The sequence below is a fragment of the Nuphar pumila genome, chromosome 11 (genome assembly GCF_984573655.1).
Source record: "Nuphar pumila chromosome 11, dmNupPumi1.hap1.1, whole genome shotgun sequence".
Taxonomy (NCBI): domain Eukaryota; kingdom Viridiplantae; phylum Streptophyta; class Magnoliopsida; order Nymphaeales; family Nymphaeaceae; genus Nuphar; species Nuphar pumila.
Window position 1 is genome coordinate 33,369,925 of NC_143259.1, and position 14,822 is coordinate 33,384,746.

At 38.1% G+C, this 14,822-nt stretch overlaps 1 protein-coding gene across 1 annotated transcript; it reads left to right on the plus strand.

Annotated features, from left to right (window-relative positions):
- Window positions 1-5,472: 5,472 nt before the first annotated feature.
- On the plus strand, window positions 5,473-11,681 carry LOC149822234 (LIM domain-containing protein WLIM2b-like). The gene is made up of 5 exons (XM_089980821.1): window positions 5,473-6,015; window positions 8,403-8,502; window positions 8,586-8,614; window positions 8,748-8,837; window positions 11,121-11,681. The coding sequence occupies exons 1-5, from the start codon at window positions 5,881-5,883 to the stop codon at window positions 11,367-11,369; spliced, it is 603 nt and encodes a 200-aa protein (XP_089836947.1). The 5' UTR covers window positions 5,473-5,880; the 3' UTR covers window positions 11,370-11,681.
- Window positions 11,682-14,822: the final 3,141 nt, after the last annotated feature.

The window sequence follows — 14,822 nt, forward strand, 5'->3', positions numbered from 1 at the left end:
TTAAGATTTTCATTCAAAAATGACGAGTTACATTGTGATTTGTGAACAATATTACTCATGCCAATCAGACATCTATTGCGATTTTCATTAAAAAATGATGAGTTATATTGCGAGTTTTATTGCGATTTTCATTCAATCAAGGAAGTTAGTCAATGCCACGATTTCTAAACAACAAACATCTATTTTCGATTATAGTTTATTTATTTACGAGATCCATAGACGAAACATGTGTTTTAGATGTAATAAAAAAGAATTAAACAATAAAAGAATGTCATGTTACGACAATTACTTATAGAATTACAACAAATAACTATCGTGATAAAAAAAAATAGCTAGGGTTTATTCTGTGACACTTGACGAATCAGATGAAATATGATAGAGAACTCGTCTCTTTCTTGGTGGACTGTCTATCCTCGGTGGCCTCTTGGTTGTGTCCGTCTGATTAAAAAAACTGGTCATTATCTCTACCACTGAGTTCAATTGTCTCCCCATATTGCTTACATCCATCCTTAATTTCTTATTCTCTCTCTCCATCAGTTCGAACCTTGCGGCGGAGACAATGTTATCTTTTGTAACAAGTGTTCGCTTTTCATCGCAATTTGTTACTGAGGGAATCATTATTGTAACCAAAGGGGACTACATACAGGTTGTAGATGCTGGGATGCAACATGAAAGGGGGCAGTTGGGAGGCATGGGTTCCCAATTTTCTCAATCTCCATATTTCGCCGCATAGGTTCCCAATACCTTTGGAAATAGAAGGGATCAAATTGTCATCCTTTATAATCATACGTTACGGCACAGACACCACCTGTGTTCCAAAATAATAATTCGTCCTTATAGCGTTTGCGTCAATTCACGTTCCTGCCCCCACCACTATTCATCTTCCTTCTCACTTCCAAAGGCTTATTTGGGATAGACTGTCTCAAGCCAGATTATAGGAGAACTCGACTATCATGTTGCAACTCGGCTTCATAATTACAAAACAGCCACAAATCACAGTCAAACAATCTAGCAGCCTCTGCAACAACGTCTTGATCATCGTCCTCCCCATCTACATACGGTCTCCACAAAACCTGTACATTGGTAATTCTTTTTAATAACGAGTGACAAATATATTACAATTTACTTAAGAATGATATGACGACAACGATATGTACTAAGGAAGACCAAATCCTGCAGTGATGATTACTTAAGAATGCTAAACATTACAACGATTTATAATACTGAATGATAAATGTTGAACCGATTGTAAACAATTTTAGAACGTTTACCTCATTTAGTTGCAACCCATCTAAAATTGACTTAGCATTATGAACTGTGACGTGTATTCTAGCCCAACGACCGATCTTTGGAAAACCACAAATCGCAGGGTCACATTGTGGACGCAGTGGGATAATATGTTCACACACCCAAGCCTAACAAAAACAATATATTAGTAACACTACAACCTTCAATGAGCTTAGTTTACAATTACTAAGTATGTAATAAACAAATACCTAAACAAATGGCCTAAATCCTCCGGCTGTTTTCGTATCCTTACTCGCACAGTAGAGTTGACTGTACAAGTGTGCGAGCATAGCATCACCACATGCATAGTTGTCGACTTCGTCTAAGTCTTCCAGGTACTGCAGCCACATGTAACTTATTCTCAAACCAGAACAATCGAAAAATAAAGTAAGACCAAAAAAATAAAGAAGGAAGTCGCGCAACTCTTGGTCAGCTATTTCAGATGCACAAGTAGCGGAGCGGCCTTCCCATTTATTACGAAAAGATAAGACCTTCATTGTTGTGGAATTGATTCTACTAGAAATACATTGACTACATTCATCCATCGACATTCCTAGAAGGACTGTGCATTTTTCCCTTGCGTTATAGTTTGAATCCCGTAATAGGACAACACTGCCAACACAATTAAGGTCAGTTATCTACGTCACATCTTCTAGGGTCATGGTGATCTCAAAAGAATCAAACTGGAATGTGTTCGTCTTATCATTCCACTTATTTACCAGGTGGGTTATCGTCTTCCAGCAAGTTTCAAAATATTGCTGGTCCAAAAGGCCACAAAAGTGCATATTTCGTAATCAATCTTTCTAATATGCACTCAGCTGACCATACCATGACAGAACTACAGGTCACTGACACCGACCTACGAGCTTTTCACCTGGTGCTCTACTTCTTCTCTGACCTCCCTGTAACACACAATAACATATTATTCCTACCAATTGTAAATTAGTACCATTTGTACTTATAGATAATATTCTACTAATCGTAATAAATAATATTAGTTGCACACACACTATCACAGTAATCGCTATACAAAAATCGCTAAACATATTATTAAATCTTCACAGACAGGACATATTTATTTACCTTGGTCACACTTTTCTCTTGTTCAACCAATTCCTCCAACCTAGGCCTTTCTGGTTGGTCCACTGCCTCCCACTGCCTTTCCCTTTCCTTTTCTTCCTCCTCCACCTTCTCCTTCCTTTCTCTTTCCTTCTTTCTCTCGTCCTCCTTCTCCTTCCGCCGCCTTTCTTTCTCTTCCTTATGTTGTTTTCTTCTTTCCTCCACTTCCTCCTCCTGCTTCTTCCTTTCTCTTTCCTTTTCTTTCTCCTCCTTCTCCTTCCTTATTTTCCTCATCCTCCTTCTTCTTCCTTTGCCTTTCCTTCCCTTCCTCAAACTCCTTCTCCTTCCTTTGCCTTTCCTTCTCTTTCTCAAACTCCTTCTCCCTCATTCACCTTTCCTTTTCTTCCTCATGCTGAAGCTTATTTTGTTCTTTCTCTTCCTCCTCCTTATTCAATTGCCTTCGCCTCTCCTTCGCCTCGCTTTACCCTGTTTCGCATTTCTATGTGCTCCAACAATAACTTCCGCGTTTTCGTCTTAGCATCCTCCTTTAGATTGTTTAATTTCTTTTCCCTCTCCTCCTCGTTCTTTTTTTGCCTTTCCCTCTCCTCTGTCTTCTTCCTTTGCCTTTTTTTTTCATTCTCCTCCTTATTTCTTTGCTTTGTTTTCTCTTGGTCATCCTTCTTCTGTATCTTTAGTTCTTCAGCATTCTTCCTTTGGTCCGCAACCTCGATATCTGATGGATAATCCTCTGCATAATACAATTCCAGTGCTTTTTTCCTGTCTTTATCATTCTCAATCTTAAGTATATTTTGGTACCTTTCAAAAAACTGAGATAGATGGGACTGGCGGATCACTTCTCTAATACACAACCCATAGAACGACGAAATATCTCTTCTCTGATGAGCCACATACATTGCTAACCTGCACAACACATTAAACGATCATCATGATTACAAATCATCGCAATATTTGGCTTCATAAGTACACATCGTTGTAACCAACACATTCTCAATCTTAAATCATCATCGATTCAAACTTACAAATTGTTATATAAATCGCAACCTTCAGATTGCATAACGAAACCTTACATGAAACTCACCGAAACGATAGGATTTTGGGTATTCCAACTGTAGAGTAAGAAACAGTCAGAACGTATACGCAACAGATGGTGGCAACGATGTTGCGACTGCGCGTAAGACGGAAACGGATGCTCTGGTGGTAGCAGAGCAAAGGAAAGGATGCTCCGACGACAACAAAAGAAGGCAACGAATGATCCAGCGACAACAGATGATCCGACGACAACAGATGAAGGCAAAGTATGCTCCAATAGACTTTTCTGCTTAGGGCAAAAATGAATTGTTTTGAACTATTTAAATCCTACAACATAAAGCTTGCTTGCTACATACGCAAACTTTGCTGAAAATTTTGGCGCGATCACGATGGAGGGCAGTTTTGTCCTTTTCACGAACCACCATTTTCGTTTTCTAGATGGAGGGCATTTAGGTTTGTTCCAGGAAAAGGAAGAGAATGGCGGTAAAGGTTACTTAAGTCTTTGCGATGACACCAAATTATAATGCTATGTGATGCAGACACACATGAGGATACTAGACGGTCTGCATCTTATACATGGTGCTCATTGGGACCCCCCCCGAACATGAGATGTAGCTACCGGCCCTGTTGGGGGGGGGGGGGGTAACATATAACCTGCTCTGCTCATTTAGGGATAAGCTGAGCTTGAACATGCCTTGTTTGGTTTGTTTGGCTCATCTACCAGCCCTAATAACTGTGGCACCCAGTTTGGATCTTGATCTAAATTTCAGAAACATTAGTCAAATCGGACCTTTATCCAAATCCTGCTTTAATCCAACTCAGCCCTTGAATACAATTGAAAGAAAACAGAAAATTGCTAGATAAGCGACAGCCAGCTAGAGCTAGACTCGATACAGTTAGGAGCTGGAAATATACACGTGTATCCATCTCATCTTGCACTTAAAGAATTCAGGCCAATCTAAGCCCATGACTCTTTTTCAGCCTTACAATGTTCCCAACGATGCCAACCAGTCTGTGATCTGTCCTATCTTAGCCGTGTCCAGACCAGTATACAAATCAGGACCACCTATGCCCTGTTTGGATCTGGGTCTACCAGAAGATAACTTGGGCATTTCTGTGTCAGGGATAGAACGGGTACGATTGGGGATTCACTGAGTTGGATACCTGGACCATCAGGTTCCAGCTGAACCAATGGAAAGGACATGGAATATTGGTTCTGGTACTGAGTTGCATTGGGTCAAGAAATTGGGAGCCAAACCCACCCCATAGAATACAAAGAATGTTTAATATGGGCATTTTCAAATGGAAGTTCATAAAAATACCAGATCCGGATCAGATTTCTCACAAAAATATATCTTAGCCCAACCCAATCTGGATATTATTGGAGTTGGACTCAGGTCGATCCAAATAATACTCACTCAGTATTTTTATGCCTATATACAAAAAAAATCAGACTCATTACGGTTGGATCGACACGACTTGACCCCACTGTTAAAAATCATTAACAGAGTGGGTCGCGACTGGATCTTGGTTAAAAACTGGTCTGTTTTATAAGCACAAAACCAGATCCGCTAGTGATCGGACCAAAAGGATCCACTCGATTAGTTTAACAAGCGAATCCTTACGTGGCTCTCACGATGGGGCGGAATATTCTTTGCATCAAAGTCCACAAAAGTGGTCAACTATTGAATGGTAGTAATCCAAATGTCAAGTTCCGCTGCCAACTTCAGACAGAAAAAGAAATTTAGTGTTGTATCATTATCTACATGACATGTGGCAGGTTAATGTCTCAGGCTTGTTCTATACGTTTAAAAAGAATTCTTGTAGAAGATAAAGGTTCAAAACTGATGGCCATGTCTTTCTTCCTTCTTCCCGCCACGCCCATCGCATTTTTCTGAACCAGTCGAGCGTTGAACCAAAAAAAAAAAAGGAGAAATAGCCAACCGCAACCCTAGTGGCCGCCATGACCGGAGGTCAACCCTATTTTCTTATCCTTGCTGTTTGAGGAAGCTCTAGAAAAACCGCCGGTAGTAGATGCTCGCTCCCTATTGTTGGATCTTCTCCCTCTCTCCCTCTCCGCAACCTCTTCCCCTTGCATCCCGTCCAACTGAGCCAGTTGTTCTCAGCGAATCCCCACCGTTTTCCCCCCTTCCCTTCCCTTTGCTTTGATCTCCAATCTAGGGCCTTTGATCGATCCTTTCCAATCGTCCATCTGGACTTAGGGTCTAAGGTTAGGCGCATCGGCGCACCTTTGGATGGTGTAACTTGCTTTCTCTGGAAACCTTTTGGGGGTTTTCGTAGAGTCGATCACAGAAATTAGGGTGCGTTTTGTCCGGATTTGATTTCTCTCTCTCTGTTTTTTTTAGGATCCAGAACAGGGATCGTAGTAATTGGGCGATCTTGTCAACCTTTGGGGCTTCTGTTTTTTCCTTTTTGTTTGCTTCCTCCGAGCTCTGTTTCTGGGTTGCTGGTGGCTAAACAGTGATGGCTTTCACCGGGACGTTGGATAAATGCAAGGTGTGCGACAAGACCGTGTACGTCGTCGATCTCCTGATGGCCGATGGGGTCTGGTACCACAAATCTTGCTTCAGATGCAGCCATTGTAGGGGGCCCTTGGTGGTATCTCTCTCTCTCTCTCATACTTCTAGTTTTTCTGTATAATTGGGATTAAAAACTTGAGTTTAATTTATTGTGGAACTTGTAATTAAATATAATTCTCATGCAATTTTGAGTGCTCTCTTGCTTGCAATTCTATTCTAAAAGAACTTTTGTTTTAATACATGATTTTGATTCATAACTATGATAGACAATGCGAAATTGACTCCAACACAGAAAGGCATTACCTCACAAAAAGATGAGATTTGGCTGGAGGACGAGTCTGACTGGTTTAGGTTATGATTTTGGAGTCCCTATAAAGTTGCCGGAGTTCTCTGTTCATTAGAGAGATCCAGGGATCGCTTAAGTGCTGCTTATGTGACGCAGACCAATCACATGACAGCATTCCATGGGTCACACAGCAACAGAATGCAGGCTCCACTCAGAATGTTGTCATGTGATTGGCCTGTGTCACATAGTCAGGCACCAGTGTTTGCATTGCAGGACAAACGCCACATGGGCAGAACGCGTGGCATTTGTCCTGGTCTTGCCAGTCACACCCCTGTGTGTCCTGTGTAACGCTTTATAAAGAGTCTGAACAGGACACACTTTGTCCAGTCCTGGATGCCGCACACCCTGCATATCAAATGCGGGTTAGCACCGGGGCAGTGATGGTCGTTCTCTTCACGGGTGTGTCCCACGTATCAAACACATCCTTAAAACAGGGATAATAAATTGAACTGCAAATGGATGCTGCTGCGATATTGCGTTATTAAATGTGGAACTTCCCATTCATGATCTGTTGGTGGTCACACTCAGTGAAAGGGCTAGGCTACGTACTTCAAGTATGAGAGAGGAGGCCTGTCTTATGCCATCATGACTTTTGACCTTAATCATTATGTTCTGTCTTGATTCATGAATTGTTGCCTGCTTTCATTTGCTTAGCCCCTTTTTTTTTTTCTCTTAACACACTGGATCCCATTAAATCTTGTGAGAATGCTGGTTAAATATAATCTAGCTTTGTTAACTAGCGGAAAGTGCAAGTGGGAATCAAAATTGCCATGAGTAGGTCTCCTAATCACAAGCTGAGATAATTTAAGCAACCACTGTGTTGTAGTAGCAAAGTGATTTTTCTTCTAAATTCGACCTATGTAAGGCAACTGAAAGGACATATCTTTTTTCACCACTTAGCAGTTTTAACTGGACTTTCCCCTTGGCACCTTGAATATCAAGCCATCTAAGTGGAAGACTAAAAAGTTCAAAAAACAGAACAATGGGGAATAATTGGAAATGATTCCTTCGAGTTGGGTTGTTGGGTATCTCCCTGATATGTGAGGATTTAGCCTGAGATCAGTTCCAGACTGCAATATAACTGTTTGCTTGATCTGAGATGGCTGTGCCAAATCAAGTCAAGTTTCCATTTTCTTTTTCTTGCAATCATTTCAAAATTTCTCATCAATAAATCATTGAAACATTGTTCTTGTCGATGGATCTGGTCAACATTGTCCATGAGATTGATAGATTCTCATACTGTTGGTCACATTGAGGAGAGCTACTGATGGCGTTGTTTTTGTTTGAGATGGAGTAGGCTTTCACAGTGCCATTGCATTTCCAAATCAAGCTATATTTCTGGTGCCTCAACTCGAACAGAAGCTTTCTTAGATCTCTTCTTTATTGTTGTTAAGTGAATTTGCTTTTGTGAGCTTGGTAAAAATGTAGTGAAACAGCAAGATTTCTTTAACTCAAGTCCCCTTTAGATGATGATACAACAAGTGATTGCTTAAACTATTGTCTGTATTAACCTTTTACTATATTTCCCCTAAACAGAGCCTTGCAGAGGCAATTTAAAGCACAAAGGTTTTTCACTTTTGATAAATGTAGTCGGACTTCTGTTCTTCTGCTGTTCTGCATGGAGAATTAAGCAAGAAAGATTGGGAAGTTCTAAAATTTCATTATCTGGAATATTAGGAAATGCTAAATCTCTACTGGTTAATGGTTAAGCATTCAACTATCCTGGTTGCATGAGAAAGTACCTTTTACGCTTTCTTAGTAACCAAGCTTGATAAATGGAGATGTTGATCTATACCATATTTGGATCGTTCTATAACTGCTTTCTGGTGAAACTATTTTGGATACTCAATCAATGAGAGCATTATTTCTTCATTGCTTATTTACTTGTTAGGTTTTCCTATTTCCTGATTCCTTCCATTCAAATTTTTTATGATTAGCCAGTGGAAATCCAGTTTCTTTTACATTCATGCCTGTGTTTTTCTGTTGTTAGTACAGAAGCTGTACCCTCTTTCATCCCTAATATTGTCTTTTCCATCTCTTCCTTGTTTTCTCTGAAGTCTAAAAGATCAAAGATCCATTTCCCATCTTTATTTTCATTTTATATTTGTTTTTGTATTCAGATGAACAACTACTCTTCTTTGGAAGGTGTCCTTTACTGCAAGCCTCATTTTGAGCAGCTTTTTAAGGAAACAGGCAGTTTCGACAAGAGCTTCCATTTGCGTAAGACATTTCTATTTTTCTTCATATGGTAGATCTACTTTGTGTGCTTTGAAAATGATCTCATTTGTGTTTCTGTTTTCCAGCTCCAAAATCTCCAGAAAAGCTTGAACTGGTAATTCATATCAGAACTGTCATTTTTCCATTCATTAATCTCCCCTATTCAGTAATAATGCTTAGAAATGCATGCCTTCAGTTTTATGCTTCTTTTGCTTCCATATCCGTCACTTCAAATATTGGAATTGCAGACTAGAGCCCCAAGCAGATTTTCTTCCATATTCACTGGTACACAAGACAAGTGTGCTGCATGTGACAAAACAGCCTATCCTCTAGAGAAGGTTGGTATTTATATGCTACCTTTCAAATTTTCACTTTTAAAACTATGTTATTACATTTATGACATGCTTTTTTGCCAATTTTTAGCAGAATTATATTTTAGTTTGTCCATAAAATAGCTTACCAAGACCTTATGGACTTACGTAATAGGGTGAGCCAATTTAAGTGTATCTGTTCTAATTTGGGCCTGAGCCACTTACAAATTCTATCTGGTTTCCCATCGACTTGAAATTTTCAATCTTGGTTGAATATATTTAATAGATCTGACAACTGCATATAGCACGATTGCTTGTATGAGCTTTTCTGTTGTCCGTACAAATCTTTTTTGTTGTAAAGTTTCCGCCAAGAGATCATATATATATATATATATATATATAGAGAGAGAGAGAGAGAGAGAGGATTATGCTGCCCCCTTTTTCATTACGTCACCATTATGACCCTCCAAAAATATAGTTTTAGGTGTTTTATGCTAGACCTGAGCCATTACATGTGTTTATCATTGTTTACTCAACAGAAAACATGGTTTTGATTAAGCATCTTTATGCTTAGATGTGTATTTTAAAGAGGTAAAAAAATTCAATGGTTGATATTGTACTAAAATTTGATGATAAAATATTCATATTTTTATGTCAAATCAAGTCGAAACATTGTTTCTACTAAATAAGCAATGATAAGCACATCTAACAGTTCATATCTAACATAAAATGCCTAAAACTATGATTTCTGAAGGGTCCTAACGGTGACCTAATGAAAAAGGGGGCAGCATAATCCCCATTCTCATATATATATATATATATATATATATATAGAGAGAGAGAGAGAGAGAGAGAGAGAGAGAGAGAGATAGAGAGAGAGAGAGAGAGAGAGAGAGAGAGAGAGAGAGAGAGAGAGAGAGAGAGAGAGAGTCCTGCTTTGCATTTTCCAGTTGCTTATTGAAGAACACATGTAAATTACAGTACCTTAAAAAGTATTGGCTCAAATCTACTTCTGGAAATGTTGAGACTAGAATTCTGATTAGTGTTTTTTCATTGTACTACTCTAATAAAATGTTCAAAGCAAGCTTTTATATTTTTTGACCTATGCATTCATCCATAAGGTTAAAATGACACTTGAGGGGGAAGGGATTTTCCTGGAAAACGTTGAAGGACTAACTTTGAAATCGTTAGCTATTTTTCTTTTATGCTTGGAATATCTCGCTAACATCTCATGATCATAAAATTCATGTAGGACCTCTCAAATATCAAGATAGTTTCAAATTACTGGGAAACTTTTAGAGAATCTTACTTTCGTATCCTCTCTATAAAGCAGGGAAAAACTCAAACTCTTGATTGTTACCATGAGCTAAACTCTAACCTGTAAAAGCAATCTTTGTTTGAGTGTCTCATTGAGGATGATCATTTCTGTTTATTCTCGTTAGCATATGATAATAATGCTCATCTTTGACCATGCTTGCATTCTGTCTACATTTTTTAAGTGCACCATCTTCTTATTAGCACGTATAATATTCTTGATACCAGCACAATCAGCTCGGTGCTTCTTGCAAACACTGTGTGATGCAAATAATCAAATAAGCACCATATGGCTGTATGGTGTAAATTCATTCTGAAATAAACATGTTCCACCACCTGTATAGAGATAAGGAGAATCACATGTTTTCTTCCATACTTGTTCCTCTAGGTCATGAAATCATGATATGCCATTTTTCAAAGTGACCTTTCTCTATCATTTGCAAAATCACTTGTTTTTCAACATCAGTACCTTTAAGCTAATGGACCGTTGGTTGGATTTTCATTTAGACTTTATGTCCATAGAGATGGCCACCTCTGTCCCACTCTATCCTAATGCCCTATGTTGGAAAGGCAGCTCCTAGGGGTCTTGACCTCTACTTTTAGAGTGATTTTTGTCTACAATCTGCTAAATACCATCTTTTGTTTTCCTAAAATTTTGTTGGTTATGAAGTTCAGCAATCACTTCATTTCAACTATTATTTTCCCCTCCTCTTAATTTTTGAAAGGAATTACCAAGGGAAAAGTGGTTACTAAACTTTGTTAAAATATACAATGTTTAAAGTTTGGTTGATTCTAACTGATGTTGAGCCAGCTGAGCCTATAAATTGGGTTTCTAAATGTGAAATTATAGGATATCTTTTGACTTAACCTGGTTCATTTCTAACTTGGAACTGTTATTTCATCCACTTTCATTAATCAAGTTCCCAATTTTAAGTTGTACTTGTCTTTAAAACATATGGTTTTAAATAACTTTTTTCATTCAAATTTCTCTGATAGGTAATGGTGGAAGGGCAGTCTTATCATAATAAGTGCTTCAAGTGTTCCTATGGTGGTTGTGTCATCACACCATCGACGTATGCATCTCTTGATGCCATTCTTTACTGCAAGCATCATTTTGCTCAATTGTTCAAGGAAAAGGGGAATTATAGCCACCTCAGACGATCACCGTCCATGAAAAGCAATGCATCTCAATCTGCAGAGGAATCACAGCAGCCGACGTCAGATCAGGCGAAAAATGAGTCATAGACTGTTGTTGTAGTCTTTCTAGTCTCCATTGCCGCTACTGTTTTAGTTTCTCTTTCTATTGAACACCATTTTTTTTATTCCTTATGTGTAACTTTGGTGTGAAATATTCAATCTAGGCATTTGGGTTTGTTTCCAATTGTGAATCATCCCCTATCAGAAGGTAAGTTGGTAAATTTACATCTTCGTTGTGTAAAATTGTATATCTTTAGACATGCCCTTGCTATTATTTTTTAACTAAAATCCATTATAATAGGATATAACTCATTCATGTTCGGACTTGTATGGAAATTCTGATGAAAGGAAATTTCTCTCTCTGTCTCTCTCGCTTTCCATTCCACACTACCCCGTTTATGAGGGCGTATAGACAGTCTTAAAAGCCTGGAATTTCAAGGGAGGATATGGGTGTCAACTGAGGCCTTAAGCATTGTCTCACATGAGGAAGCTAGATAAGAGAATTTAGAGGTAATATGACTGATTTTGAAATATGAAATTGGTAAATATAGGAATAATTAATGAAGGAAAATTTATTCTTGGCTGCTTTTTTGTCGTTGAAGACCAAGTCTTCCAATGGTCTACTCCCATATCCAAACACCCAAAGGTGTTCTTGTGCGTGTCTTGAATTCTGGACCCAGTCCGAAAATATTTTGGTGGCTGTTGAATGAGAACTTTCAATGAGGTTTGTGGTAGTCACGGAGGGCTTGGAGCTCACCACAAACCTCTCTTGAAGGAGGGTTGCTCTATCCCTGCAGTATGGACTTGTCTAGTTTTGTAATTTTCTTTTTTGTATCAGTTAGAGTATTATGTTTTGTCATATATATATATATATATATATATATATATATATATATATATATATATATATATATATATATATATATATATATATATATATATATATATATATATATATATATATATTGGGGATTAGGGTTTTTTGAGAGCTTTGTATCTTGCCATTGTATTTCTTCACATTTTGCTAGTAGATTTTTTTGCTCCTCCTTCGTCTGTGACATAGAACTAAGTGCTGAACCAGGTAAATCTTGTCTTCTCTTGTTTTTCTTCTTCTCTTTATCGTGATTTGATTCATTCCAGTTGTGGTTTTGTATAATAGGTGTGATAACATTTTCTCTCAAAACCTCTTGCATTATTTTCTCTGATTTACAAAACAAATCATGCTTGTGCATGCGTCAGTAGTTTGGGGGTAAGTTATTGGTTTGTTTGGCAGTCATTCTGTCACTACCCAAATCTTCATTGGATAAATTTCTGAGAAAAGTCATCGCATTTGCATAATCAAGCCAAAAAATTTTGCCTCTGGATTCTCACCTCCTAAGATAAGATGGATTGACTTCAATCAGTATTATTAGATGCTTGAGAGGCTACTCTAAATATCGTAAAAGACTTGAAAGCTCTTGGAAGTCGGATATTATCATCCTCATCTCTTAAAGCCCCACGCAGAGGGGACAAGGATTGTTAATGTGTTCTCTTTTGGTCAATCCAAAACAATGTGGTCGCCATTGGAGCCAAAAAAGGCTCAATGAATATGTCAATTATTATTGCCCTTTTGTGGTACAAGAAAGTACCATAATTTTTGGTCTTCAATTTGGACTGCAGTAAATGTGGCTGATAAAAAGCAAATCAAATGTAGGTCATGGTCTTCTATGGAACTGATCAAAGAACCGATTGACAAAATATTCATGAGGTCAACTAACTTACCCTTGAGTCATTCACTACACCTTTAGTTAACAAATTTCTTGCAAGAATCAAGTACATCGGTTTTCCCTTCAATTTCTTAAAGGTGGAAGGAGGGCAATCTTGTGCAAAATATTGATACAGGCACATCTTTTTCTAATGACATGCTATGTGTTGTTATCTACATGTCATTTATAAATTTGTTTAAATTGAAGGAAAAACTGCCCCGTCACGCATGAGAGAGCCAGAGGAGGAGAGAGAGAGAGGGAAATTAGGAAAATTATTTACATGGAGAGAGAGAGAGAGAGAGAGAGAGAGAGAGAGAGAGAGAGAGAGAGAGAGAGAGAGAGAGAGAGAGAGAGAGAGAGAGAGAGAGAGAGAGAGCTATGTTCACAGGTTTGAGCGACACGAGTTTGATTTTTTTTGTTATTGGATCCGGAGCTGTCAGCAGACCCAAAGCCTAAATGCACATTAGAGTCTATAGAGGAAACGTGATTTGTTGGTGATAGAGATAAATCAAAATCAGAATTGCTTTCAGGATAAGTTGCTTGATTTTAGGGACTGCATTAGGAAGGCTCCTGCAGTTTCCCTCTTGTATTAAAAGTGCCAGCCATTGTATCATTATTTCTTGAATCAATGAAAGAGACAGAGGGTGAGAATTGGAGGTCTTGGACATAGGTTCTGAACCACGTTAAATGGCATTTTATGTTTTGTGTTTGAGATCTATTATGGTATCAGAGATCAGAGTGATTCTGCTGATATCTCTCTTGTGCGCATTTCAAGCTTCCGTTTATCGTCATGGTTGTGTCAAATTTTTCGTGATCGTTATGGCTACACAGTATGATATGTCGGCTTCCTCTCTAAGTCCTGTTACTCAATGAAACACATTCTCCAACTAATTTTCAATTAAACTAGATAAAAATAATTATTTACTTTGACGCTCCAAATCAAATCGATTATGCATAGGATCTTTTAAATTTGTTGATGGATCATGTCCTACACTGTCTATGCATCTGAATACCGGTAAGGATGGAGAGACTACCTTTAATTCTGAATATCAGAATTAGCATAGGGCTTTAAGTTGGATCAAATCAATTGTAGCTGAGTCAGTCTTAAGTCAGATCATTAGGATCCCTACGGCTAGGGATGCTTGAAATGTTCTTGAGAAAGCTTATGCTTCTCAATCATCGCTTCATATTCTTCAACTTAAAGACCAACTATGTGTTGAAAAACCTGGTAGGACAATGTCTAAAAAATAACCTATAAACTTTACTAAATTTAAAAACTATAAAGAATATTATTAACGAAAAATGACAGTATTGTACTTCAAAAATAACATATTTCCCCTAAAAACCCTGCAATGTGCCAAAAACTACACAATGACCAAAATAAAAAAATAGTCAATTTTGTTAAGACCTTTTTACCCTTCGTACATGTGAAACTCAAAAAGTTTGCACAATATATTGCTATGCTCGGTGGGTATCGCAAACTCCCACTTAAAAGGAGGTCTGCATGAATGTTTTTGCAGACCTTGCATAATAATATTTGCGAACATCCTTTATACCCAAACCTTGAAACTTCACAAATACCTAACTAAGTGGGCATATATATGCAAACTTACTCCAAATATGCAAAGTTCTTCCCAAATATCTGAATTTCCTCCCTAATATGCGATTTTTCTAAGAGATCCCTGCAAATACATATCAATCTGTGCAAATTTTTAGCATGTGAACCTGCGTAACTTTGCATGCTTTGCTAAATCAT